The sequence below is a fragment of the Coregonus lavaretus genome (genome assembly GCF_964263955.1).
Source record: "Coregonus lavaretus genome assembly, chromosome: 13".
Lineage (NCBI taxonomy): Eukaryota > Metazoa > Chordata > Actinopteri > Salmoniformes > Salmonidae > Coregonus > Coregonus lavaretus.
Genome location: NC_140000.1, coordinates 15,404,668 through 15,423,558, shown reverse-complemented (window position 1 = coordinate 15,423,558; position 18,891 = coordinate 15,404,668). Strand labels below are relative to the sequence as shown.

Here is an 18,891-nt window from a genome sequence, read left to right as displayed (position 1 = left end):
TGGCAGCGATTACAGCCTATTTTCAGGTCTCTCCAGAGATGTTCGATCGGGTTCAAGTCCGGGCTCTGGCTGGGCCACTCAAGGACATTCAGAGACTTGTCCTGAAGCCACTCCTGTGTTGTCTTGGCTGTGCGCTTAGGGTCATTGTCCTGTTGGAAGGTGAACCTTCACCCCAGTCCGAGGTCCTGAGCGCTCTGGAGCAAGTTTTCATCAGGGATCTCTCTGTACTTTGCTCCATTCATCTTTCCCTCGATCCTGACTAGTCTCCCAGTCCCTGCCGCTGAAAAACATCCTCACAGAATGATGCTGCCACCACCATGCTTCACCGTAGGGATGGTGCCAGGTTTCCCCCAGACGTGACGCTTGGCATTCAGTTCAAAGAGTTCAATCTTGGTTTCATCAGACCAGAGAATCTTGTGGTTTTTGCTCTGACATGCACTGTCAACTGTGGGACCTTATATAGACAGGTGTGTCCCTTTCCAAATCATGTCCAATCAATTGAATTTACCACAGGTGGACTACAATCAAGTTGTAGAAACATCTCAAGGATGATCAATGGAAACAGGATGCACCTGAGCTCAATTTTGAGTCTCATAGCAAAGGGCCTGAATACTTAAATAAGGTATCTGTTTTTTGCAAACGTTTCTAAAAACCTGTTTTTGCTTTGTCATTATGGGGTATTTTGTGTAGATTGATGAGGATTTTTATTTATTTAATCCATGTTAGAATAAGGCTGTAACGTAACAAAATGTGGAAAAAGTCAAGGGGTCTGAATACTTTCCAAATGCACTGTAGGTCCTCCCACCAGCCTCCTGATTTCCACAGTTTTTAAACCCAGAGGCGCAACATCGCGAGACATCCGGGAACGCTTGCGAAACAGACAAAGCAGACCAGGCCAGGGTTTGGTGTTTGAGAAGTCAATGAGAGAAGTGAAAAATTCTTCCTTAGTTAATTTTCTCTAAATCTAAAGGCACAACCTAGATTCGAGCCAGTGTTTTAAGTATTACATTTACATTTTAGTCATTTAGCAGACGCTCTTATCCAGAGCGACGTACAGTTAGTGAGTGCGTACATTTTTTCATACTGTAGTTGAACATGTTAATACGCCAACCTCGTGAAAGTGACAAGTTTCATTTTTCGTCAAAAAAAACTTTATCTAAGGAGTGCCTTTGACTTGACCGCCTACACATGCGCAGTTCGGTGCAAGACCTCATTGCATTTTGGTACACTAGAAGTACCTTCATTTCCAATGGGACGCTGTGTTTGCATTCCAGCATTGCGTTCTGTGTGGTGCATACGTTGGATTTATCGAACGTATGCGTCAAACTGTATGCGTAGACGGCTGGACAGAAATGGTAGGGGAAGGTGAATATTGAACTTTTGTTGCACAAATATCCAGATGATGCTGCATACCATTTTACGCAAAGACAATGTCGGTGTGATCGAATCGTTAGACCCGATGACGAGTTTGTGCACAAGCTTAGCTAGCCAACTTCGCCATGACATTGCCTACAAGCGTTATCTGGGATTTCTATTGGATAAGTAGGTCTACTACGCTGAAAGAGTCAAGTATGTGTGTGTGACAGTGTGAGTGCAAGTTCTCCAACACTGCATTATGCAATTTACATATGCTCATCATTCATTTGCATGTGAAAGGCACTGTTCATGCACCACTTGTTGCCATCCCCACAAAATAGCTTGAAAGAGTTTTACATCAGTCCTGCCTAGGGTTGCATGTAGTGACCAAGATTGCGTCTATAGACATGGCAGCTCTGTTTCTAGCTCCTAATGCTAAATATGTGTATGCGACCAATACAATTTGATTTGAAAGGGAGGGTATATTACTGGTAACTTTCAAAGTTTACCAGTAAACTGCCAGAAGTTAGGTAATTTCAAGTTTCTTTTGAATTTTATCACAGGACATCTAGTGGCCTTTTTGGGTACTTCAGATTATCAAAGGTGTCTATCTCTGGCCCTCTGTGTGGACTCATCACATGTAAAATATATAAAATAAAGAACATGATTAAAATGTTTTAATAAATAGTATGACAAAGCTGTAAACATGATCCTAAATATAAACCATCAACCTAGTGAATACAATTGGTGTTTAATATGAGGATTTCCACATTAAATATTTTTTTTTTTTTACACTTTTTTGTTAATGTTTTGGCACCAAACTGGTGACAGTTGTGAAAAAACTTTATTTAAAATAATGCCATTGTTTCGATTTTTTCATTAATTAGGCTATTTTCTCATTAACCATGTGGTGTATCCACTAGAAACTCATGGACAATATGGACCCAGATATGAAAATAAAACACTATGAATGCATTTTTTAAAAGTTAAAGTATAAAGTTACCTACACTACCATAGATTGCCTGTTAAGTACCAAAATAACAATGTTCCAGGAACTTTGGTAAATTACCTGTGGCTTTGCAACCCTAATCCTGCAGTCTTCCCTCTCTCTGAGCTCCCTGTCATTTTTTGTGTGTAAAATAGTTGTACCTTTCAGAGAACGCCATACGTTTACATCTTCAATATGCACTCCCCCCCCCCCAAAAAAAAAGATGTATCCCTCAAATGCCCAGCTACCATGAAAACATTGAGCTTTGTTCATTGCTTATAACAATTCAAGTGTAATTTAATATTCAATCATACAAGGACACTTGTGTAATTCTTCTTATGAAATATTTCATTTAAGTTAATTTAATGTCAATGTTCCAATAGGGACAGAAGTTTCCAGCACAGCAAGCTTGTCCTGAAAATAAGAAAAAGGTCAATTTTAAAACAGCTGGTATGACATGAACACTTGAAATGATTGCAACCGAAACTGACATTAAAACTCAAGTACGCGGCATTGAAACATTCACTAGACTAGATGAAAACGCGGCATTGAAACATTCACTAGACTAGATGAAAACTAACCTTTGTGGATGGTTTCCAAAACCTCCCCAGCTCCTCCTCCTCTAGGGCTGGTCCTTGGTAGTCTTCTCTCCACTCGGCAGGCTCCACGTACCCCTGCAGAAACACTGCCGCTTCGTCCTCCAAAGGCATCTGTCCAACCCCCACTATCTTAACCTTCGACCCTTCTCCCCCAGCAACCTGCTCCTTAACTTTATTTGACACCTCAGCATTCGCGGTGACGACACTCAACATGTTCCTCTGAGCTACCTCCGTAACCATCACAGTATTTCCCTCAGAAATATTGCCAGTCTTGACCTCCTCAGGTACATGTTCCAAAGTTACACTTTCTGTCACTTGGTCTGTGCCATTCTCTACAGCCTCCACGTCAATCACCTTCTCAGCCCGTTTGTCCTCAATCACCTCCTCCACAGCCACTTCTTTTCTGGCTAACACCCCCTCCTCTCTCACGCCTATAACTGTCCCTTCCTGCGCCCCCTCTTCCACCACCTCTACCTTATTCATAACAACGACTGACATGTTTTTCTCCTCCTCCCCCCAAGGAGTGACTGCCAAGCTTTTAAACTTCACCTTCTCCTCCACTCTATAAGTGACTGCCAAGGTCTCCTCCACCCTTTCCTCACTGTCTGGCTGTCTCTCCTCAGCCTGAATGGGCAAACTCTTCTCCCTGCCCTCCAACACTCTCCAGGGTTCACTGGTGATCAGGCTTTTCACTGAAGGAGACATCAAGGCTGGCCCTGGTTACAAACATCAGGCAAAACCACAGGTTACAGATCAGCATACATTGTATCAAAGAATGAATCTAAGATGAGGGAAAAAAGCTGGTCCAGCTTGAACTATGTTGTATACTTACAAATCTCTGACACCTCACAGACAGAATCACAGCAGGAGCACACAGAGGGAGGGCCATACAGCTCCTCCCACCTAACAGGACACATAACCATGACAATCAGGGGTGTAATCATTAGTCTGAAACGTTTTGCAACAGAGATTGTTTACTCCTAACAGAAAACGTTTTGCAACAAAAACGAGTGGTTTGCTTCCGTTTGGTTTCTAGTGAATAAACCCCTGGTTAACCAGTGCAAAAAATTATGTAGCATGACATAACTGAATGACTTAATGATTTCATTATTATCTGTGTCCAAAACACACTAATCATGACCATCGTCTATGTAACTTGTGACGTAATTCTTGAGACCATGATTGTGATAGACAGTGGTGTAAAGTAAAAATACTTTGAAGTACAGCTTTTTTGGGGGTATCTGTACTTTACTATTTATATTGACAACTTTTACTACAGTTATTCCTGAAGAAAATGTACTTTTTACTCCCATGCATGTTCCCTAACACACCAAAGTACTTGTTACATTTCGAATGCTTAGCAGGACAGGTAAATGGTCGATTTCACACTTATCAAGAGAACTCGCGGTCATCACTACTGCCTCTGATCTTGCAGACTCACTAAACACAAATGCTTTGTTTGTAAATTATGTCTGAATGTTGGCACCATAAATAAATAACTCGTGTTGTCTGGTTTGCATAATTCAAGGTTTGAAAAGATTTATAGCATTTACTTTTGATACTTAAGTATATTTAAAACCAAATACTTTTACTCAAGTAGTATTTTACTGGGTGACTTTCACTTGAGTATTATTAAGGCATCTTTACTTTTAATCAAGTATGATAATTGGGTACTTTCCCCACCACTGGATATAGAAATAGATCAGATTGGGCAAGGTTGCTGATGAGACTCCAAAAATATAGTTTACCTTCCCACTGCTCTATTGTACGTGCAGGATTTGGCGCTCCGCTTTGAAGTGGATTTCCTGACAGTCATAGTACAGTGCAGGTAGAGACGCTGTGGAACAGAGTATGATATTATATAGGTCACTATTCACTAGTGTAACATTTGTGTGCCATAAAAGGATATAGCCTAACCTTAGCAGTGATTTGGGGGAACAGGAAAGCATCCACAGTGAAAAGCAGGACATTTGACTCTCTGGAGAAGAACTGGGATTGACTGCCTTTCCGCTTGCTGTCCACCATACATCTAAAACACATACATGCGGATATAACCATCACTAGAATAGACACAAACGCTATACCGTCATCAGTGTGTGAGAACTTAAGTGTTTGATTACCCAAAGTTGTGAATGACCTCGAGGCGGGGTGTGGTATTTGGGTCCTTGGATGGCGTAACAAAGCAGGAATCAACAAACACATTCTCATCTTTGGGGACAAAAGCAGCGTAGGCTTTGAAGTACATTGGCTCCCCAAGCATGTAGCTCTCTTCTGACAACAAGTGTTCCCATTGCGCTAGATTTGGAGAGAAAAATTGGCCCCTCTTTCTCTGTACCTTAAATCAACTTGGCAACTCTTGTAATGGGACATGTTTACTTACCATTGCATGCAATGAGCCTAAATATGTGTTTGCCATTCATACTCTTCAAGAGAGTGCGGTCATGCACCTCGGGGACATAGCCAACTTTGTAGGAGTAGTGGAATCTGGTAAGGAAATGGATGGTAAACGGCAAAAACCACTCACACAGTAGAAGTAATATGAAGTATAAATGCCTACTGTAGGCTATTCTACTGGGCACTATACCGGTTATAAATGCACTGAATGGGGAGGTTGAGAGGTATGGCTCTTATCACTGGCCCTTGTGGTTCTGGAGAAAAGCGAAGTGAGCTGGAGTACACCAGCTGGCCATTCATGGTCTGGAAGTAATTAACAGCATAAAAGTACATATTTTAGCGTCAGTTTAAGTGTGCGCCTAATGGATAGTGTGGTCAAAATGTATCCAAACACATTTTACCGTTTGAGTACTGCCACAGTCATTCAGGTTATAATGGAAGTAAAAGAAAAGTGTGGTGACCCGGGTGACGGGGCAAGCGCCCAGGAAGAGCATTGAGGCCAGACACCTAAACCGTAGTTGACCTCTGTTGACGCGAACGGAGATCTGGTTGTACCCGCACAACACCTCCACTCCACGTGGATTACTCACGGGAGAGACTTGGTTGAGCTCTGGACTATTTTGTGGCGGGAGTAAGAGGTTGGTCAAGATACTGGGAAAACGTATTTTCCCGGCGACTGGTCTGAACAAGTCCCTATCGACGACGGGAACCGCCGAGTGCTGGAACATGGGAAGTAAGTAGTATGGTGGTTCTGACCGCGGGGCACCGATGGCATCGTCTTCCCCTATCCGAGGCCTGATCACCTCACGTACTGGTACATTGCCCGGGAGGTGCCGCTCCGCAAATTGGTAGTTTTGATGCACTTGACCACCCCATCTGTCGACATTAAAATCAGCTTCCGCGGACACTTGTGTGAATGGAAAGGCAGAAATGCAAACAGACAAAAACATCCACGCAACTTGTTCCATGTTCAAAGTGGCCAAAGCCGCAGAAAAAATAATAAAACGCTGTAGCCCAGAGCGCCTCCCGGACACACTGTTGTAAGCAAACGGTTGCAAATTAGAGTGACCATTCAAAGATTCATCTTGTAGGCGCTTGATAATTGCGCTCACCTGGTTTTGGCGCAACAATTACGCACTTGGCACACACGGGGACGTTCGTTGCATGTAGGATACTGGGCGTAGTTGATTAAGTAATGATTCGCTTAATTGTATTTGCAATGATATATGAACGCGTATTTTGCATAGCCTACTATGTTGTTACAATGTAAACTTTCTGAGTATGTAATTCACTTACCTATCCACCAGATGCCAGTAAAACGGTGCTCTCTATTTTACTCAGTAACTTGTGTGAATAAAACACTTGACCTTCACCTGTTATATTCATATTCAATAACTCTCAACTAGGAAGAATGCAATGTATGCTGAACATGAGTCAAACTGTCCTAAATTGGTTCTAATTGCATGTAGTTTTATGGTATAAGTCACCATACTGCCCCCCCCACAGTCAACATTTTGAACTAAACAGCATTTGCCATTGACAATTGAATAGATAATTGGAGGATTGTGCCAACGTAAGGTGCAACCAAAGATACAGCTAGGGGCATAGAGTAGGCCATTAGGGTAACAACAACCTGTCTTCTAACACTTCCAGTAGCATGTGTTCATCAATCGTTACCTCCAGGAAGACACTGGTTCAAACACAGTGGAGACACTATGTGTACTCAGTGTAACCTTGTGATAGTCAATCATTAATGTATCTAGCTATACTGCTATGTTTACACATACTTTACTCAGAGCTTCCTGCTACTGTATATTGGCAACAATAAAATAGTCGCAACAGTGCAAGACTCTCCAAACGATGAGACTGATTCCTAATAAGTTCATTAGTAGCCACACCAACTTTGTGGTTCTTCATGGACATCATCCCCACCACACCCAACACCAGTTACACTCAGGTACAAAAAAATAATGAAATAACTTGAGGTCAAACGCAAATCTCAGATTTATTATGCCATGTCAGTGATCACTTAGTTATTAGCTTGCCACATCAACACTTTGTCTTTGTGCAGGCCTACTACTGTATGCACATTGCTCAAGATGAGGGTCTGTCGACTGAAAGATGAAAAAAGCAGAAAGCTGTGATTTGCATTTGACCTTTGTGTGCAAAAGTATACTCTTTATTCTTATATATCCACCTTTATTCTTACCCAGTTTCCCCCATTCAGGCCCCGCCCAGTGGCTGACTTAAACTAAGTCAGTGTTTTAATACCACCTTTAACTGTTACATTTAGTCAATGCCCAACTTTCACCTGCAGGAAGAAGGCAACCAAACAAAAAACAGAAGAAAACAGGTTAATTTTTACCTTTTCTTTTTCTTGTTAAATAGTAATAAATACATGAGATGCAGTGGTTTATTTTTCCATTTTTTCTGAAGCAGGAGGGTTAAAAAGTTTCATTTTTATTTATTTATCTCTGTCTGTTTTCTTTAGCAGCAATCCGAACATGGTTGAAAGTGGAGATAGCAGCCGAGAGAGAAGTAGTTCACTTTTTTGACTTGATGGCAAACAGCACTCACAGAGTGTTGTGAAGGAGGGAGGGGGAAAAAAAATACATGAGAAAGAAAAGGGGGCAGAGAAGTCAGTCAGGGGGGCGCTGTAGGGGTAAGGAGGGCATGAAAGTGTCCCCTCATATGTAAGTACTCCTCCCTCCTGCTATATATTGCCCCCCTCCCTTCCTTCCAACAGAAAAATGGGGCAGAGAGGAGAAGAGAGCGAGAGATTGAGACAGAGAGAGTGAGCAAGATTTGGCTTAGCATATCCAGAGTTAATCCAACCCAAAATGTGTTACGTTTCTGTAGTTTACGGTCCAAAACAAAATGGAGTAAGAAAAGACAGAGAAAGAGAGAGAAAGAGGGTGAAAGAGTCTGGTTAGATGGTGAAGTAGAAGGCAGACTATTTTTAAACAAACAACAGGGAAGCATTTTGGTTTTCCTTGTGGCAAAATGTTTTGTTGTTTTTCGTTCTTCTTGAATCACTTCCTCCTTTTGTGTAAAGTTTTGTTCCCCCTCTCCTCTTGAAAGCGGCTCACTTCGGCAAATGTTTCAGCCTCCTCATCGTATAGTTTCTCACTGTGTGGTGACTACGGGTTTTGTCATTTGCTTCATTTTATTTCTATGATCTGTTTCATAGTTTCAGATATATAAGCCATTGTGTCAAGCAAGAGAAGAATGGAAACATTTAAAAATAAAAATGTGTTTCGGGGGTGAGATATACTGAACTGGAAAACAAACTAAAAGACTCCAGTTTGTTTGTTTCTATGTGTATGCGCAAGTGTTTTCTGTCGGTCAGCAAATAAAAAAAACTAAACCTGTATAAATAAAAGGGGTGAATAAATAAAGCTCTTCTGATCTCCCCACTTACCCTCCTCCTCATGTAGTGATGTTTAATAAATAAAACATGTACAATTAAACCTAGACTTCAGAAAAAATAAACAAACAAAATTAAAATAAAAAAGATTGAAAAATAGCATAAGGGTACTCTCTCGTGCCTCCCTCTTCTTAACCAACAATTACCACTTTTCAAACCATTCATCTACCTTTGCGGTCTTCATTCCAAAAAACAACCCAAACAACAAAAATCTCGCTGCAAACCTTTCCTTAAATCACATAAAATCAAATAATATAATAATAATAATAATAATAATAACAATAAAAACAAACTTATCTGAAACTTTCCATTCCAACTACTGAGCCCTGTTTCTTTCCTTCAACAAAAGAAAAACAAAGTGAAAAAAGGATAAAAATAGTTTCAAAGCCTTCCCCTCTTACTCTCCCTCGACCTTCTCCCATGCAAAACAAAACTCAATTCCTTTGATATTTCACAGGTTTGTCTCTGTAACTCTGTATGTGTGGCCATATTTGTTTCAAACTCGAGTGTGTGTAATGTATATGTGTGTTGAAATTGTAATGTTGTCGTTGTTAAAATTGTATGGCTTTTGGAATTTGTTCAAGATTTATCAAGAGTTGGCCGCGTTCTGACCGCCGCCTCCTCCACTGCCGCACACACCCATCATGGTGGACTCATCAGAATCCGGCCTCCCCCCGCCGCCCCCTACTCCCCTGGGTGGGGGCCCCCCGGTGAGCATCCCACCCCCGACCACGCTACCCTGGGGAGGGTTGTTATTGTTGTTACTGCCCGGGTAGCATGGGGGGATGTATCCAAGCCCGGAGGCAGCGACCAAGCTGTCCTGAGAGGCTGGGGGCTGGGCCAACTGTTGCTGGGAGCCGGCGGGGAGCGGCTGGGGGGCCGTGACCGTCCTAGTCCGAAAGGCAGAGAGGCCCAGGTGGAGGTTGGAGGAGCCGTACTGGCTGGAGTCCAAGCTGGATGGGGGCGGCATGATGGAAGACTGACCCAGATGGTGGTGGTGTGTGAGGCTGAGCTCGATGCTGTCCGGCATCTGTGGGGAGGAGATGGGCATCAGCGGCTGGCCCTGCTGGCCCTGTGAAGCCTGGCCCTGGGGCTGGTTCCCCTGCCCAGTCTGCCGCATGCCCCGCCCGTTGCCGTGGTGACCGCCGTAGATGGGGTGCGGGTGGTGCGGTTCCATCATGCCCCCGACGCCGCCACCTCCCAGGAAGTGGCGCGAGTGCTGCGTGGCCGCCGGCTTGTGCAGCAGCAGCTGGGGGTATGGGGGGTCGCCGACGCTACTGCCGCTGTTGGACAGGGGACCCATGCCCCCCTCTCCACCCGGCCAGAGGCGCAGCTGCTGCTGAGATGGAGCCTTGGAGGTGGGGGTTGAGGAGGAAGATGGGTCATCGTTAGAAACAGAGAATGCAGTATCTACAGCATATCATACAGTGAGGGAAAAAAGTATTTGATCCCCTGCTGATTATGTACGTTTGCCCACTGACAAAGAAATTATCAGTCTATAATTTTTATGGTAGGTTTATTTGAACAGTGAGAGACAGAATAATAACAAAAAAATCCAGAAAAACGCATGTCAAAAATGTTATAAATTGATTTGCATTTTAATGAGGGAAATAAGTATTTGACCCCCTCTCAATCAGAAAGATTTCTGGCTCCCAGGTGTCTTTTATACAGGTAGCGAGATGAGATTAGGAGCACACTCTTAAAGGGAGTGCTCCTAATCTCAGTTTGTTACCTGTATGAAAGACACCTGTCCACAGAAGCAATCAATCAATCAGATTCCAAACTCTCCACCATGGCCAAGACCAAAGAGCTCTCCAAGGATGTCAGGGACAAGATTGTAGACCTACACAAGGCTGGAATGGGCTACAAGACCATCGCCAAGCAGCTTGGTGAGAAGGTGACAACAGTTGGTGCGATTATTCGCAAATGGAAGAAACACAAAAGAACTGTCAATCTCCCTCGGCCTGGGGCTCCATGCAAGATCTCACCTCGTGGAGTTGCAATGATCATGAGAACGGTGAGGAATCAGCCCAGTACTACACAGAAGGATCTTGTCAATGATCTCAAGGCAGCTGGGACCATAGTCACCAAGAAAACAATTGGTAACACACTACGCCGTGAAGGACTGAAATCCTGCAGCGCCCGCAAGGTCCCCCTGCTCAAGAAAGCACATATACATGCCCGTCTGAAGTTTGCCAATGAACATCTGAATGATTCAGAGGAGAACTGGGTGAAAGTGTTGTGGTCAGATGAGACCAAAATCGAGCTCTTTGGCATCAACTCACCTCGCCGTGTTTGGAGGAGGAGGAATGCTGCCTATGACCCCAAGAACACCATCCCCACCGTCAAACATGGAGGTGGAAACATTATGCTTTGGGGGTGTTTTTCTGCTAAGGGGACAGGACAACTTCATCGCATCAAAGGGACGATGGACGGGGCCATGTACCGTAAAATCTTGGGTGAGAACCTCCTTACGTCAGCCAGGGCATTGAAAATGGGTCGTGGATGGGTATTCCAGCATGACAATGACCCAAAACACACAGCCAAGGCAACAAAGGAGTGGCTCAAGAAGTAGCACATTAAGGTCCTGGAGTGGCCTAGCCAGTCTCCAGACCTTAATCCCATAGAAAATCTGTGGAGGGAGCTGAAGGTTCGAGTTGCCAAACGTCAGCCTCGAAACCTTAATGACTTGGAGAAGATCTGCAAAGAGGAGTGGGACAAAATCCCTCCTGAGATGTGTGCAAACCTGGTGGCCAACTACAAGAAACGTCTGACCTCTGTGATTGCCAACAAGGGTTTTGCCACCAAGTACTAAGTCATGTTTTGCAGAGGGGTCAAATACTTATTTCCCTCATTAAAATGCAAATAAATTTATAACATTTTTGACATGCGTTTTTCTGGATTTTTTTGTTGTTATTCTGTCTCTCACTGTTCAAATAAACCTACCATTAAAATTATAGACTGATCATTTCTTTGTCAGTGGGCAAACGTACAAAATCAGCAGGGGATCAAATACTTTTTTCCCTCACTGTATAAATGTCAGTTCCAGCTGGTATAGAGGAAGAACATGTTGTTCCATGTGATGAGATCCGAGACATCAGAGTGAGGTCAGATTTAAACCTCCGCTCACCTGTGGACTCTGCATCTCGTAGTCTGAGTGAGTAACTGCACTGTTGTAGTACCGGTTACTGTACCGGTAATTCCGGTTGTCATTGGAAGAACCGCTAGATCCACCTGGAGAGAATGAGTAGGGGATGAGACGGGGAAAATACACTTGGTCAGTCAGAATACACAATAGGTTTGTTACATCAACATACTGAGTCCATCACTGCTGGGAACATAACCTGCTGCTGAACATGGTGCTGTAGCTAAGGTGACTATCTGTTGCCATGGTGAATGGGAGCTGTAGCCGTGGCAGAGGAGAGGCCGCTGAGGCTGAGCTGTTGCTATGGTGACGCTGTGCTGCAGGCTGTAGGGACTGAGCTGCGGCTGAAGTGACTAGGAGCTTGTTTCTATGGAGACTGTATAGCTGTTGCAGAGAGAGGGGCTGTAGGGGCTGGCTGAGATGTAACATTGAACCACCATCATTATGACGCAGTAGACTGCAGTGTTCCCCCGAAGACTATGTAGGTGGGAGGGATCTCCCAGACAATATCCTTTACAGTACTGTACTAACCAACATTGCTTCAACGGGCTTTCAATAGCTCTCAATCTAAGGACTGTGTTTTTCACAAACATAGGGGGAATTATCTGGGGGGAAACACTGCAGTAGGAATATGGGATCGAACAGGCTGCCAATGTTTAGAGTTTGTTCTATTGAGGTTTGACCTCTGCAGTGGCTTCCGCTAGATGTTTCCCCATGCAGTGGACTGTGAGTGTGGCTTATGGTAAAGGTATACTGTATACTAACTGCTGTGTCCCGTACCGGAGCTGGAGACGGAGCTGGTGGTGGAGGTGGAGTGGCTGTGGTCCATGGCCGGGCTGGTGGAGGTGGAGCTGCTGGTGTTGGTGCCCTCGTCCGTCGTCTTCTTGAAGAAATTGTGCTGCAGCGCGTAGAAGGGCGTGATGCGCGTCTTGGGGTCGTAGTCCAGCATGCGCAGGATCAGGTCCTTGAACTTCAGGTAGTCGCAGGGAGCGTGCCCCTGCTCCCCGCCCCGCCTCCCGCCAGGACCCCCGGTCTCCACCCCCAGGATCTCATGGAGCCGCCGCGTCGCAGGAGGCTTGTACTCCTGAAGAGGGGGATAGAGGGAGATGGAGAGGGGGGAGAACGGAGAATATGGATGTGGGGAGGTGCAGAGAAACGCTGTTGAGTTCTCATTTTCTTCGAGGCAGTTTTTGTGACTTTTAGTTATTATTATGGTTGAATTTCACACATGCAAGCATGCATGTTGTTATGATGGTGAAATGGTTGATGGTCAGTAGAATGCATATTATGAATAGATAACTTTCACTTATTAGGCCTACTTTATCCTTTTTTACATAACACCAAGCCAGTGATGAGAAGCTTGAATGAATGAGACCTCCAACATGTATCCTTACATGGTCTCCGGTCTAAAGACCATCAGCTCCTAGTCCTAAAACTAACAATAAGTTGTCTTGTCTTATCCTGCAATTCACTTAACCCCTAATCGTCTAGTGAAAATACATGCTAAGACCCATAGGTGTGCACGTGTGCTCACACACACACACACACATACACACACAGGTGTGCCTGTCTCTGGGGTGAGATGGCTGATCCCCACCATCTCTAATGTCTTTTGGACAGAGTTAATTAACATCTGATCCAAACCTTTCTCCCCCTCTATCTCTCACCTCCACCGTAATCCAGGCCTTGTTCAACCTCCACCTTTCATCTGCTTTTACTCCATCTCATCCCTCTATCCCATAAAAGGGTTAGCGTAGCTATGTAATGCTTCTGATACAGACAGAATAATGTAACAACAATACCTTTTTAAACAATTAGGGAACGCTATATGACCAGGGGTTCTGATGGATTAGATGATGATGATGATTGGAGAGGAAGATGCTGAGGACTCTGATATCATTCCTAAGAGTGTGAGTTTAGGTTAGAAATTAGAAAAGGGAGAAAATACCTCTTCTGCACAAACTACTTTCCAAAATCAAGCTAACCCTCCTCCCTTACTTCTCCACATCTCTCTTTCCCTCTCTAGGGGTGAATGGTTAATACAAGTAGGAGTAAGTAGAGAAGTTGCCTCTAACCACTGACACTAGGGTCAAATATTTTTCCATCCCCCTAGTAGTTAAGTTTAGGTTTGGGGGTAGGAGCAAGGTAATCTGATCCAAGATCTGTGGGATGACAAGGGAACTTGAACCTACTGCGTTGTGAGTGACAGGAGGGATGTGTTTCGGAGATGAGATGAGAAGATGAAGTAAGAGCAGAGTTTTACTCACGGAGGCCGAGGGGTAAAGTACCTTCTTTATGTCCTTGTTCTTCTTGACGGTCCACAGGCCGTCAGACAGCTTGTCAAAGTACTTCCGTGCTTTGGGAGCCTGATCCAGCATGTGGTTGGGAGGGACCCCCAGCACCTCCACTATCTTATTCATCTGATCCACCTGGAGAGAGAGAGAGAAACAACAGGACAGGTCAGGGGCAAGTTTGGCATTGACACCCAATGCTGTGTGTGTGTGTGTTCTCACAGCCTACCTCGTTGGAGCCGCTGAAGAGGGGTTCTCCCGTGTGCATCTCCACCAGGATGCAGCCCAGGGACCACATGTCGATGGCCAGGTCGTAGGGCATGCCCAGCAACACCTCCGGAGATCTGTAGAACCGACTCTGGATGTACTGGTAGATCTGTGGTAGAGAAGAGGAGGAGAGGACGGAGGGAAGACATGAAAAGAGGTGAAGAGGGAGAGAAGGGAGAAGGGGGGAGACGACAGAGGAGGGATGGACAGGTAGGTAAATAAATAAAATATTACCAAAGAGAAAATGAGAGAGAGAGAGAGAGAGAGAGAGAGAGAGAGATGGAAAGACGAGGGGAGAAAATGTGATGAGAAAAGAGAGAGGTATTAGCTCCAGTATGTTGGTTACATCAGAACAGAGCTGTGGCCCTTTAATAACATTTCTAATCTAAATTAGAGCACACCCACTTGTGGAGGGAGACAGGACGGTGGAGGAGGTGGTGCCATGACACCGTTCATCCACAGGGTGGCAGGCCAAGCTGAGTAGAAATATCTAAACTGGGTGCAGCAGAGCCGCTGAGATTCTATACTTGAGCACTGTAGTGAGGCCCATTTCCTCATCTTCCCAAGAGTCCTCAAAGACGTGCTGTGAATGCCAGTTCCTATTCAACCTGGCAACGGCCTCCCTCCATAGCTTCCCTCGCCATTTCTATTTACCGTCCGCAGAAAACGGAGTGCATTCTCTTTTAAAACTGAAGAGAGGGAATCATCATCTGTGGGCTATTCCTGCTCTCTCCCTCATCCATCCATCCATCTACCCCACCCTTCTCTTCTCCCTCTTCCTGATATATCCAGAGGCATTAACACACAAATGATAGCAATGTTTTAGAAAAGGTTAATATACATTGAACGTTTATCTGGTTTACAAAAAGCTGGCTCTTATTCATTCTACCTCTTCTACCATTCCCTCCCTTCCCCTGCGTCTCTCTCTCTCTCTCTATCCCCCAATAGCTCCCTCCTCCCTCCCTGCCCCAATTTCCTTCTCTACCCAACAACACCCCCCCTAGCATCTAGAGGGGATATAGTGTGCATTAAGGGCCTACTATATAAACCACAGTCGACTGCTGATGTATGCAATGGTTTAGGTCTATCTTAAATATAATAGACAGAAGCATGCAGATACCCAGAACAATTCACAAAGGATCCATTGGGATTGGGAGTGGTGAACTGCAATGCACTGATTTCAGGAGTGGACTGTGTATATTGATGTGCTTGGTAAGGCGTAGTCCTCCCTCCCCTTGCCTCTCCCTCTCTCCTAACCCAATGGTGTTCTCTCCTCAACACCCCTCCCGACCCCCACCCAGCACATACATTGGGTTCATTAGGGTCCTCTATATCTCTGTGCTTGGTTAGTCAGCTAGTCTCCTCACCCTCTGGCCTAGTTGACATGAGCTGCCAAAGTCCACGATCTTGATGGCGCTGCGCTTGGGGTTGCACAGCAGGATGTTCTCGGGCTTGAGGTCGCAGTGGATGATGCTGAGCTCGGGCGTGGCCAGGAACAGCAGCGCCGTGCACAGCTGCTGGGCAAACTTCCTGGTGAGGTTGAGAGAGACGCCGCGGAAGTTGGTGTTGCGCAGGAGGTCGTACAGGTTGTAGGAGAGAAGCTCGAACACCAGGCACAGGTGGTTCCGGAACATGAAGTGCCTCTTCAGGTGGACTAAAGGGGGAGAGGAGGGAAGAGGGGGAGGGGAGGTTAGTAGGGTATACTGCAGTAACCTATCCGGGTGCTCTACTCTACATGGGTAGTGGTTGAGGGGACTTCCAGAGTGACAGTGTGCCCTTAGAGTGGAGAGCAAGGTGCTTTGACCACATGGAAAACAGCTCGGCCATATAAATGCCATCTATTATTGTGTGTCAATCACCTCGCCCAGTGCTATAGGAGCTTAGTGAAGTAGAGGTGATTCTGTGACAGGTTTATCATTGCCAAGGCTACTGGATTGATATGTATGTAGCATGATATTTATATATAGGGATATATGAGAAGTAGGGCGTTGGTCTATATTTCAAGTGAGATGTTAAATGTGGAGCGGGTTGCATGTGACGTCAGAGGCACAGTATCAATTAATTTTAGTAGATGGTATACAATGCAATAGTGTTAGATCTTAAGTGCGAGCTTAAAGCACAGATAGAGTGTGTGTGTGCGCGCGTCCTCACCTATGTAGTACTTCATCTCAGTGTCGTGTTTGTTCATGAGCTCCAGCAGTCGCAGCTCTATCTGGGCCTGGTTCAGGAAGGCTTTCTTGTTCTTGATGATTTTGATGGCCACCCACTCCTGCTCGTGGTGGTCATACGCTTTCACCACCTGCGGGATGGCCAAGGTCACAGGTCAGACAGGCAGCCATGTTGTTTGTAGTATTTGCAGGTGGTAGGGGCGAAGGCAAAGCTCCTTCACCAAACAAAATACAGTCATTATCCCTCTCCTCTTTCCTCTGGCCCACAAGAGCAATGACCCCTTCGTTCTCTTCACGTCTGTAGACATACTTCATTCACCCCATGCAACTCTTCACACCTTCAACTTTGGAAGTGGTCCTCCTCAAATTTCTTCCATCCTCTTCTTCCTCCCGCCTCCCCTCTCTCCCCCTGACCTGTCCTCCCCTCTACCCCCTGACCTATCCTCCCCTCTACCCTCTCTCCACTGACCTGTCCTCCCCTCTACCCTCTCTCCACTGACCTGTCCTCCCCTCTACCCTCTCTCCACTGACCTGTCCTCCCCTCTACCCTCTCTCCACTGACCTGTCCTCCCCTCTACCCGCTCTCCTCTGACCTGACCTGTCCTCCCCTCTACCCACCGACCTGTCCTCCCCTCTACCCTATCTCCACTGACCTGTCCTCCCCTCTACCCTCTCTCCACTGACCTGTCCTCGCCTCTACCTTCTCTCCACCGACATGTCCTCCCCTCTACCCACTGACCTGTCCTCCCCTCTACCCTCTCTCCACTGACCTGTCCTCCCCTCTACCCACTGACCTGTCCTCCTTTCTACCCTCTCTCCACTGACCTGTCCTCCCCTCTACCCGCTCTCCACCGACCTGTCCTCCCCTCTACCCTCTCTCCACTGACCTGTCCTCCCCTCTTCCCTCTCTCCACTGACCTGTCCTTGCCTCTACCTTCTCTCCACTGACCTGTCCTCCCCTCTACCCACTGACCTGTCCTCCCCTCTACCCTCACTCCACTGACCTGTCCTCCCCTCTACCCGCTCTCCTCTGACCTGTCCTCTACCCTCTCTCCACCGACCTGTCCTCCCCTCTACCCTCTCTCCACTGACCTGTCCTCCCCTCTACCTTCTCTCCACCGACATGTCCTCCCCTCTACCCTCTACCCACTGACCTGTCCTCCCCTCTACCCTCTCTCCACTGACCTGTCCTCCCCTCTACCCTCTCTCCACTGACCTGTCCTCCCCTCTACCCTCTCTCCTCTGACCTGTCCTCTACCCGCTCTCCTCTGACCTGTCCTCCCCTCCAACTTCTCTCCACCGACCTGTCCTCCCCTCTACCCTCTCTCCACTGACCTGTCCTCCCCTCTACCTTCTCTCCACTGACCTGTCCTCCCCTCTACCCTCTCTCCACCAACCTGTACTCCCCTCTACCCTCTGACCTGTCCTCCCCTCTACCCTCTCTCTCCTATGTCCACTGACCTGCCCGAAGGAACCCTTGCCGATGAGCGAGTCTATCTCGTAGCGGTCCAGCCACTTCTCCCCGTTCTTGACGATGTAGTCGTAGTTGTCGTCGTCGTAGCCGTCGTTGTACACCTTCCGCTCCTTCTTAGTGCTCGAGTCCTCCGGGGGCACCTGCTGGGCACGCCGCTTCTTCTTCGTGTAGTACACCTGGACACAGAGAAGAGGAGATGGAGAGAGGAAGGGACGGGCGGGAAAAGAGAAAGAGGGGTAAGTCATTGATGTTTCCCATACTACTGTTTGGATAGATCTCGGAGAACCAAACCAATGATAAAACTGATATCCTTCACTAGTTCATCAGTTTATGCTAATGAAGTTACATATACCTAGGGTTGCAAAACTCAACTGGGATTTCTGGAAAACCAGGAACATTTTGGTAAAGTAACCAGAATTTTGCAACACTACATCTAATGTTTATACCAGGGGTGTAAAACTCATTTTGCCCTGGAGGCCGCATTCGTTCTTCAACGAGGTCCGGAGGGCCACACTGAAAATTGGTTATACTTCCTCACCGTCAATATTCACACAAAAAAATCCTCTATACATCCATTTTGGGAATTTCTGATGTTCCCTGACTTAATAGCTTTCATTTCGGTGATTATAAGAGAGATGGACAGTCAAGAAACTGTATGTAGGTCCATTATCACTTCTACAGAATTTTGATTTGGTTTTAGTCATTTGAAAGTATAATAGTATAGTATAAAATAAATACAAATAAAAACATTTTTATTTTACTCAAACCACCCGAGAGCCGGA

At 45.8% G+C, this 18,891-nt stretch overlaps 2 protein-coding genes across 5 annotated transcripts in view; both read right to left on the bottom strand.

Moving 5' to 3' along the window:
• Window positions 1-2,672: 2,672 nt before the first annotated feature.
• Window positions 2,673-7,185, bottom strand: zp3d.1 (zona pellucida glycoprotein 3d tandem duplicate 1). The gene is made up of 9 exons (XM_084174464.1): window positions 5,739-7,185; window positions 5,528-5,640; window positions 5,324-5,427; window positions 5,064-5,238; window positions 4,861-4,972; window positions 4,692-4,780; window positions 3,776-3,846; window positions 2,926-3,659; window positions 2,673-2,758 (listed from the first exon to the last, which is right to left on the bottom strand). Exons 1-9 carry the CDS (start codon window positions 6,303-6,305, stop codon window positions 2,702-2,704), a joined length of 2,022 nt encoding a protein of 673 aa, XP_084030590.1. The 5' UTR covers window positions 6,306-7,185; the 3' UTR covers window positions 2,673-2,701.
• A 132-nt stretch (window positions 7,186-7,317) lies between these two features.
• Window positions 7,318-18,891, bottom strand: part of LOC311139564 (dual specificity tyrosine-phosphorylation-regulated kinase 1B-like) — a 28,700-nt gene continuing 17,126 nt past the window's right edge. Inside the window, exons 4-11 of one of the 4 annotated variants that reach the window (XM_084174459.1) lie at window positions 18,097-18,285; window positions 16,619-16,766; window positions 15,835-16,121; window positions 14,430-14,576; window positions 14,177-14,338; window positions 12,675-12,993; window positions 11,895-11,998; window positions 7,318-10,115 (exon numbers count right to left, since the gene is read on the bottom strand). In XM_084174459.1, coding sequence (XP_084030585.1) covers window positions 9,354-10,115; window positions 11,895-11,998; window positions 12,675-12,993; window positions 14,177-14,338; window positions 14,430-14,576; window positions 15,835-16,121; window positions 16,619-16,766; window positions 18,097-18,285 — 2,118 coding nt within the window. In that variant the 3' untranslated portion in view covers window positions 7,318-9,353. The remainder of the gene's footprint in view (window positions 10,116-11,894; window positions 11,999-12,674; window positions 12,994-14,176; window positions 14,339-14,429; window positions 14,577-15,834; window positions 16,122-16,618; window positions 16,767-18,096; window positions 18,286-18,891) is intronic. The other 3 variants (XM_084174460.1, XM_084174461.1, XM_084174462.1) reach the window with 3 other exon arrangements.